The following is a 10,150-nucleotide window of genomic DNA, read 5'->3' as shown; positions in this document are numbered from 1 at the left end:
CTAAATATAAAGTTTGAATAAACCTACTCTCCTTGAATTAGTTTTTGGGTGGCTTTCGTTTAGAGTTAAATCCAATCTATTTTCTTTACATTACATTAGAGTTTATACCGTTTTCATATTAGACCACCTGCAGATATATTTGCATGTGTAAACTTCACGTTCTAAATATTCATATCTGAACATGAGGAGATATGTTATTCCACATTCATTTAGGATGAAATATTTAAGCTAAATATAAAACTTGAGTAAACTTATTCCTCTGGGGCTAGTTGTTGGGTAGAGCCAAGTCCATTTTCTCTACAAAGTAGAGCCATGCACTTCAAGTTTTTGGGATCATAATTCTCTCTATGCCTAGGACCAGCTGCCAAAAGAGAGGGAAAAAAAAAATTAATAAAGCAGTTTGAGGCAAATACTTATAATATACTAATAATTTTAGGCTTTATATTTATTAATAGATAGTTGTATATCCCTTCATCATTACCCGTGCAAGGTTATAAACTAGATCTACTATGCTTACGCCAAACATCTAAAGGCTAAAGTCTATCATGCCTCCCAACATGCCTACCGTAGGTCTTGGAGTTGTCCTAATCTTCAAAATCTCAGGACGAGAAATTACAGACCGAGATGCCCCTTAGCCTCTACAAACTCTCACTTTGGACCATCTTCTAGATATCTAATTCCCACTTCGCAAGGTTTCCTCCATAGTTTTGAAATCTGACTTCAAACATAAAACGAAAGAAAGATAAATTGCTAAATGTCGGTGATTAAAACTTTAATTCCGACCATACCCAGTGACTGGATCAAGAACTTGAACATTTGAGGCATGAAATGGGGTTTCAACTGTAAAGATCCCAAATTCATGACCTTCACCTGCCTTGATGTGTTTTTTAACCTGCAACAGGAAAGGAGAAAGTGATGGAAGATATCTACCATAACATTTAGTTCAATGAATAAAATCCTGCACTTGCCTTGATTTTTCTCTTCATCAAATAAGTTAACGTGGTGTAAACATGCTAAAAGTAGGAAAGGAACATTATATACAAGAAAAATAATAAAGCAAAGAGAAATTCTTCAGATCGGACATTTGATTTATTTAAATGAATCTTTAGATAGAATTATGATGAAGCATGCCTTTGAAGAAAATTTAAAATCTCAAACACGTCTAATTAATGGGATTTCATTCGAATATTATATAGTGATCTTAAGTATAAGCAATCAGATTTACTAGCGCATTTGCTGAAAAAATATGTAGGTGATGGATGAGCAACAAGTTGACAATCAAAGAAAACGACTTGATGCCAACCATTACAATCAACACAAAATTTAATCCCCCAAGTATAAACACGTATCACTTCCACTTGATACACAAACACACCTGTGCCACAATATATGATAATGAGCTCCTTTACAACATTCCTTGGGAACAAACACACCAAAATTATCACCTTATAGAAGCTCCGTGGAAAAAATTATTATAATTCACATATCCTAAGCATCCCGAAAATAAACCATTACAGCTTAAAATAATCCTAAACAGATATAACACCTACTCAAATTAGTTGCTTGAAGCACAAGATAGAAAATTAGTTCCTCACCAGATTTTTTCCCTCAACAATAACACGATTCTGAGAATGAATGATATGCTTAATAACACCAGTCTCACCCTTACCCTTGTCCCTTTTTATCATTATCCAGGAATTTAAATTATTAAAGATAAATTACAAAATGAAAAATTATTCATCAGCAAAAGTGAAAAGCAAGGAAAGGAAGCGATTTTATGATATGAGTCTTACATTATCACCTCTTAGTACTTTCCAGTGCCTAATTAGTTTTTCAGCAGTTTCCAACCCATTTTCCACTGACAACGAGATCACAGAACCTTCACAGAAGTATCTGGAAGGATAACACTGATCAGCAATTTCACTAAAACCCCTGAAATATCAGCAAAACCCACAAGACATCCAAATTTAATATCAATGTGTTACAAATAATTTGCATCACTATTATATTTTCACTTCTAAGGTTGATGTGTTTGTTAAAATATATCAAATTTTATTTTGTTTCTTTTACATGGCTATACATCATTTTTCATCAATTTCTAGAATCCATAACAAGTCTTACAATTTGATTCTTGATTTCCAATTTACTAAGGCTCTATTTGGATGGAGTGAGGGAAAGGTAATTAATGAAAAGGTAAGAAAGGATATGTAGGGGGGATGATATGTTTGGAAAGAGGTGAACTAATGAAAAAGTAAAAAGAAGTAATGTATATTTTTTATATTTTCGAAGAGGTGAATAAATGATAGATTTGAGGGCTCTAAGAAATAAAATAGTTTATAACTCTCACCTCCCTCTCCTTACACCTACCAAATTGTGGTGTAAGACAATTGAAATTTGAAGGGTCAAGGAAGGTAACACTTACCTTTATTTACGCTTACCCTCCACTCACTCACCTCTTTCCAAATAGGGGTACACAAGTTACTTACCCCTCTTTGCTTTTATTTACCCCTTTTCACCCTCATCCAAACAAAGTGTAAAGGACGTTTTGATTCTCAATTTGACAACTCACCAAATGAACTAATCATTAAAATCTTGTCAAGAGAAAAACATTCAAACAACAATTACATAAATAGGTCACACAATGCTATAATAGCGATATTGAAATTGATAAATCTTATATGTATGCTAATAGGCAATGACATCCATAGAACAAAAAAAATATACTTGACAGCACTGACTGACTACAAGGCACCGCAATCAATGTTTTAGAACAGCTTTATCAAAAAGTTAATGGATGGGGAATGGGGAATGGCTCAACAAACATCCCAAATTATGAATTTTTATTCATAATTAATAAAATTAGAAAATACAGAAATAAATGCGCATAAACAATATTAATAAGATACAGACCTCATCATCCATTCTTGACAATGTTCAGTTATCCAAAATTTCTAAGAAGCTTGCTTCTCTAACTCTGTCACCACTCTAGAATTTCCAGATAAAAATCCTTAGTTTTTCTCAATATATTCTGAAGTACCAAAAGTTCTCTTACTACAAATGACAATAGGCACCACATCCAGAACATTTAGATTCTCAAAGCAAGACAAGAGAAAAGGAAGCATCTTTTCTAAGGGTGGGGTTGGGAGAGAAGATAAACTGGACTACACAAATGAAAGAATGGAAGAAAAAGCAGTAAAATCATACCTAATCCAAGAACTATTAACATTATGCACGATTCAAATCCAATGTTAATTCAGAGAAAGATGAATACTACGCAGAACTCAGTCTTCTAAATCAAAATAAAAATATACAACAGAGCTTTAATCCAAACAAAATTGGCTTTGAAATTTCCAAACTAGTGTTTAAACCCTTAATTCCACTTCACAAATTTTATAAATCCCATTGTAACCTAACTTTCAAGTGTCAGCCCCCAACAATGGTTTCATCCAACAGAGAAAGATTGAAGTTCAAACTCAACACAGTAATGTTGTTAACAACTTTCCTAACCATGCACAAGTGATCTAAAAGCAGAAAGCAACAGCCTAAATATGTAGCCACAGAAATGTTTGTATGTTGTGTGTGAAACTGACACGTGAATTATATAAGGCCTCTTAATTTCCCTAGTAATTGAATGTATATCTCCCTGATACAAGACGGTCAGAATCCAACAAGTGTATTGATGATAAAAATTCCACGCACAATTGTGACACAAATGATACCTTGAGCATTTGAGCTAACAATTTCAATAAAGGGAAAATCCAGCATGCAACACCACAAATCTCATATTCACAGACATACATCCAATTGCGAATTATGTCTTAAAGTCCTTATAAAATAACTTCATCAATATTGACTGGAGAAAGCCCAAAACCTCCACAGTTAAAAAAATGTACAAAGTCTAAAACATGCAAATCGTCATCAAAACACCTAGCTTTCTGGTAAAATCCAGATACATTTCCAAACATTCAACGGAAAAGCAAATTCCTTTCAATTAATTACAAAATCAAAACGAAATGGCACCAAATTGGAATCAGAACAAACAAGCTCAACCCCAGGAACAAACACCACCACAACAAAAACCACCAAACTCAAGTTTTTTAACTTCCAACGCAAAGCCCATTCGAATTCGGCACAAGTAATAATGGGTATTCGATAATTTGAAAATCTAATCAAAATTGGAAGCAACTGGACATCAGAATTTGTGACAGCAGTCTATCACCTTTGCCCTTGAACAGGAAGAGAGGGTTTACCTGAAACTCAAAGCAACTAGGATTAGCGGGGTTGTGTCGATAGGTAGAGTATAGCTTAGAATTGCCCGCGAAAGAGAATTTACAGAGCTGATGGCGAAAAGGCCGTCTTGTTGTGAGGCTTTTAAATTTTATTTTTTAACTTCCTATTTTACCCCTGTCATAATTTGAAAACTGTTTAACCTGAGATTAGTTAAGGCAACGAGTAGGTATTCTTAAACGAGGCGTTCAATCAAATCTAATAATTAATTAATTATAAAATATATTTTTTTATGATAATATTTATAAATTTTTATATATTAATTTTTAATAAATAAAAATTAAATATTTTATAAAATCATAAAATTTTTAAAATATAAATTATTAATAAAAAATATTTTTTTATGTAAATTATTAATTAAAATACACAAAATTAAAAAATTTAAATATTTTTAAATAATAATAATTAAAATCACAAGGGTTCACATAATAAAGAATAAATTTTAATTTGGTTAAAAGAGTTCATTATTATTATTATTATTATTATTTTAGAGTTTAATATTAATTAGGCAGGGTGATTTTGGGGACACCCTAAGCCTAAAATCTTTCTTTGTTACTGCCTATCTATCTCACTCTCTGCCGTCTTTATTTTCCCTCTGTCTCACTAATCAGCTTCCGCCATGAGAGAGAACTTCCACCTGGTACAAAATCTCTCTCTTTTACTCTCTTCTTTTTTCTTTTTTTTTTCATTTTCTCCATTTTATTATTTTGCTTTTCCTTTTTTTATCTTCTCTCATAAAGTTATCGATTCTATGGCTTTGTTGAATTTAATTTCAAGATTGAATATTCCATGCGTAAAAAAAATTAAAATCTATCATATTAATTAAAAACACTTTACAGAAAACATCCTTTCAGGTCTTCTGTTAGCCATTAGAATCTAAACATTAATGCCTTTGCCTGCCTTTGGGTTTGGATCATTCTATTCCTTATAACGTCAAAAATTCAACTCAGCCCCAACTTCAATGTGTTCCAAGAATTAATCTTTTTTTCTTAGTCTGGCCAGTGGCGAAATTTAGTAAAAAAAATTTCCGACTAACATATAGACGAATGATATGATATATATTCATATAAAAGCAGTTAAATCTTAAATTTAGGAAGATGAGATTCATATTTTTTTAGATACAGGTACACACACACTACAAATATACAATAATTAGTTTAATACATGGGGGCTAATTAATTTTTTATTACTAAAATAGGTTTTCCATTGAAAAAAATAGGTTCAATGCTTAAATTTATGAGTAGTCAATTTAAATCAATATATAAATATATAAGTGTGAATTAAAAAAGATAAAAAAAAGAGGGGTCAAATGACTCCTCTTTTATAAGAATAAATCCGCCTTTGAGTTTAACTTAGTTTAGTGGATAAAAGCATGCAACTCACTAACAGATTGAAGTTCTAGTCCCACTCTCCAATCTCTACTTAAAATATATATATATATATATATATATATATATATATATATATATATATATATATATATATATCCCTTTATTTAACACTATCTAAGTCTATACTTATTATTATTAGTATAAGAAATTAGTGTTATATAATCATTAAGATGGTAATAAAAATAATTTAATTACAGAATTAGATGTGCAGCTACAACTCCTTGGAAGAAAACTGAAGTGCTGGCAGAATCAATATTATTGTCAGTCCAATTAGCCCAAGTAGTTAATGCAATCTTCAAAGTTTCCAAATGATCATCTCTTTAATTATGTTGTCTCCTACTTGAAAGTAGTCTCAAGTGCAACTCAAACCTATTCATATTCATCTTTTTTTTTTTAAGTTTTGGTATGTAGTTTGAATTTTTATTATAGTATTGAAACTGTTAACATAATATTTTATTAGTGAAACTATATTATTTTACTTATATGATTGTAGGAAATTCATTATTATTATTATTCATATCATCACATGCATAAATAACAACTACCTTATCAAACAATTTTATAAAACTACAAAGCAAACAAATTGCTTAATGATTATTAGTTTTTTTTTCTTTTTTTAATTGTTTATGTAGTTCCATATTGAAATTTTAATTTTCTTGTTTATTTTAAGGTTAAATCCGATGCTGCTAAATGGATGAACAAGTTTATTCGAAATTATGAGAAATTGTATAGTCAAGATAGGGCTACTGGAGAACATGCTGAAACTGCATCAGAAATAAGGAGAAGAAAAACAAACAAAAGGAGAGAACAATCTAATGCATTTCAATTGATGGATACCATAGATAGCATTGATTTAATGGTATCTCAACAACAGGTAAATTTAGAAAATCTTGAAAATTGTAATAATGATGTTGGAATTTTGACATCTCCTGGAGCAATTGTGAGATCTCAAGCTCATTTTGAGTCTGCAACTTCCCATATGCATAAGAAGGCCAAGAAAAAACATGTTGATGAGGCAGCATTGTTAATCAAGGAAGGACTTGATAAAATGTCTGAAGCAATTATGAATTCAGCTTCCGAGTTAGTAAAATCTAACCAACTTCCAATCCCAGAAAGTGATGTGTGGAGTCTTTTAATAGAATTAGGGGTTGAACAAAATTGCATGTTCACTACTTATATTTTTCTTATTCAAAAACCTGAAATGTTGAGAGCATTGCTCGGATGTCCTTGGGAATATCGCAAAGACTTGTTGATCCGCATGATTGGTGGTAATGTACCAGGAAATTAGTAAAGTTGAGAGTTGAATAAATGCAATGATATGTTTTTAGCTAATATTTTTATTTTTTGAGACATTTGTATATTTACATTATAATAATATTTTTAATTATGAATGTCATTTGGTTTAGTTAATCAATTTTACATAATATCGTAAAAAAAGAGGTTATACAAATTTGTCATGATAAATGATTTACTAATAAATAGATTCATTGTTTTATTTTGAGGTGATTAAAATTGTATTAATTTTTCTTGAATGGATGTGCTATGATCTACCGCGTGCAACCATAGAGCCAAGTGAACTTTCTAGTCCAAAAAAGGTGACTCCGAAATATTTCACACTAGTGAGTTTTGGAGACAATTGATGTATGCATCTTTATCCTGCACTGTAAAAAGGCTGTTTTCGTAACTCAAATTCGTGACTTTCATGTAACAAATAAGAGTAATTTCACCTTTATACCAAAGCTACCTTCTAACATTCTGGGGTAAGCCATACCGAAGAGGAACCAACATTAAGGACCTCACGCAGGCGCCGAGGCTGTGACCTGACCTGTTAGCTAGCTGTGTGCAACATTGTGAAGATGTGTTTGATTGATGGGTTTGTTGTTATGTACTCTAGGCATGGAGACAAGCCTATGAGCACATTGGTGCACTTGATTGCGCCATAGCCTCTGCCCACCAAGTCCTTATTACAGCGAAGGAAAGCATAATCTCCCTTCTAATAGCTTCCATTGCCTTCTATTGCACTTTCTGGCTAATGAGGAGTATCGTTGATGTTTAACATTTTCTGCTGCTTCTACGGAGATGAGAGGGGCTTTATTGTTCACCAACTTTTCCTACTTTATAACAGATTCGTACTTAACCAACTCAACATTGAGTTTACACACACACACACACACACACACACACACATATATATATAATTTATCATCTAACTGAATAAAGTCAGACTTCTATGACTCTCTGGTTCTGTGAGCTTTTGTTTAACTAGGCCAAAAGCCACTAAATTGCATATATAACTTCACAGCTTTAAGAAAAAAAAAATGGAATAGAAGTAGCTTCTTATGCTGGTAACAATCTTTCAAATCCATCAGAAACAATCCAATAATACTATTTGCACATGGTTTCAGGTGATAATAGAGCTGCAAACAGCAGAATAAGCTCCAAATCTACGAGGAAAGCTTAGAATCTAATGCCATTTGAAATACATGAAGCAATGAAAATGATAAATATGGTGAAGTGAAGTTGCATTCTTGTGAGGCTTGCAGCTGAAGTGCCACCTGCTGTTGGGACTGTCTTAGAACCGCTTCCTGGATGGAATAAATGATCATCAGAATGTTAAAATGGAGAAACAAATTTATGTATACAGTAATGCATTGATATTAATTTTTTCCTTTGTCACACAGCTAATTTCTATTTTTTTTTTTAATGTCAAAACTCAAAATAAGTATCCTGTCAAGTTAAATTAGTGTTCTGTGAGGGGAAAATGCCATACAGGGCACTTGGAGTTTTGGAAATATTCAAATTCGATTTGCAAACTTGAAATTTGGCTTGTGCCTGAAGGGCTATTTCAAACCTGCAGGAATGCTTGGCAGTGATGGTGTATTTGGAGTTTTTTGAGAATCATCCGAAGAATCTGATGGCACTGGAGAACCTATCAGTGGAATTGCTGGACTATTATTGGCCGCTGATTGAAAAATAACCAAGTCAAATCAATATTGCTATATCAAATATTGTTATAAATTTTAAACTATGAAATGTCCAAGTTGACATACCATTGCACTGGCTAACCGGTGGTGTTTGCACATTACAAGCTCCAGGAAGTGACAGAGCTTGGGTTTGGTTAATGGTAATGCCCAGTGATGAGCCACCGCCATTAAGCATTGCGCAGAGACACTGCGGCTGAGATTGAACAACAGAAGCAAGCTGGGAGCAGCAGGAAGATGATGGGGTTGAGGAATTTCCTGTGACATAATTTAGGCATGGGGCTAAGCCCACTAACGCACTGGTGCAGCCTGATTGAGCAGTGGCTCCATGACAAAGCATCATCAAAAGGATCAGAAGTACACACATGTCAAGCCCTTTTGAAGCCATTTGGATTTGCTAGATTTTATGGCAGAAAAGAAGGCTAGAAATATTGTTGGGAGAATGGGATCGCTATATGTCTGATTGTTGGCAGTTCACTCTTACTGGAGAGTTCTGTGTTCAGGAATTGAGTTGAGAGTGAAGCTCAAGAGCAGGATTTATAGTGGGAGCTAGTGAGGAAGAGAATCTAATTAGTTACGTTTGGATGGCCAACTTTTACTAATTTAGGAGGTTATATGGTAGAAATTAATATTCTGAAATAAGAAGCTCAACCATTCTTGCTACTTGGAAAGTCGAATTTCTTATTGTAGGCATAAATAAATATAAAGTTCAACATTGTCCAGCTCGTTTGTTTTAACAACCCATAATTTTATGATATAAGGGGTGATGAAGTGTTAATTTGACAATCCAACTCCAGGTTTATGAGTTTGAACTTACGATTGTTTGATTCTGACTTGAAGTCTGCAATAATTCTTATTTCTGGGTGTAACTAGTGCTTTTCTTACATTATCTATTGTCTACGATCAATTCAGAGTAGTAAAATTTTCAATTGATCATGGTGTGCTGATCATTGATCACTGAGCATGTACACATAAAGCAACGTCTATAAAATGTCAAAGAGCAATGCAATATTGTATCCATCTCCCTTCTTAAAATAATAATAATAATAATAATAATAATAATAATAATAATAATAATCCATCTCACTTTCTTGGCATCTATATTGTAACCAAACTTTTGAGGTACCTTCACAGATAAAACACTGAGATTTATCATGAAAAATTGAATTTAATTTTCTGGGGTTAATGGAATAATTAATTCTTAAAGTAAACACAGTACAAAGGCCTTGAAATCCATTCAGCAAAATCTGAGTAACGGCCGTAGCGTGGCATATCAGTCTATTACTCAACAATTCCATAAGGTAACATCTGGGTGCAGCGCATTACCACTGAAACGTATGCATTAGCTTCATTTCAATCTATGAGCTCAGCTGGTAGACTGGTTACCAAAAATTCATTATCAACTTCCCAAAGCATGTGATGTAATTGCAATAAAGTAAGTAAAATATGTTAAATTGTTATTGTAATTTGTAAGCATTTATGATTTTGGAT

The 10,150-nt window shown here is 32.6% G+C and overlaps 2 protein-coding genes across 2 annotated transcripts; both read right to left on the bottom strand.

Annotated features, from left to right (window-relative positions):
• Positions 1-434: 434 nt before the first annotated feature.
• LOC110652704 (uncharacterized) lies at positions 435-5,157 on the bottom strand. Its single transcript, XM_058153066.1, has 4 exons — positions 5,118-5,157; positions 4,251-4,368; positions 789-892; positions 435-718 (listed from the first exon to the last, which is right to left on the bottom strand). Exons 1-4 carry the CDS (start codon positions 5,155-5,157, stop codon positions 666-668), a joined length of 315 nt encoding a protein of 104 aa, XP_058009049.1. The 3' UTR covers positions 435-665.
• A 2,978-nt stretch (positions 5,158-8,135) lies between these two features.
• LOC110655064 (non-specific lipid transfer protein GPI-anchored 5-like) lies at positions 8,136-9,155 on the bottom strand. Its single transcript, XM_021811241.2, has 3 exons — positions 8,729-9,155; positions 8,530-8,640; positions 8,136-8,263 (listed from the first exon to the last, which is right to left on the bottom strand). The coding sequence occupies exons 1-3, from the start codon at positions 9,045-9,047 to the stop codon at positions 8,136-8,138; spliced, it is 558 nt and encodes a 185-aa protein (XP_021666933.2). The 5' UTR covers positions 9,048-9,155.
• Positions 9,156-10,150: the final 995 nt, after the last annotated feature.

Source organism: Hevea brasiliensis, chromosome 1, assembly GCF_030052815.1.
Source record: "Hevea brasiliensis isolate MT/VB/25A 57/8 chromosome 1, ASM3005281v1, whole genome shotgun sequence".
NCBI lineage: Eukaryota > Viridiplantae > Streptophyta > Magnoliopsida > Malpighiales > Euphorbiaceae > Hevea > Hevea brasiliensis.
The sequence above is the reverse complement of the archived record's forward strand: the minus strand, read 5'-3'. Positions and strand labels throughout refer to the sequence as shown.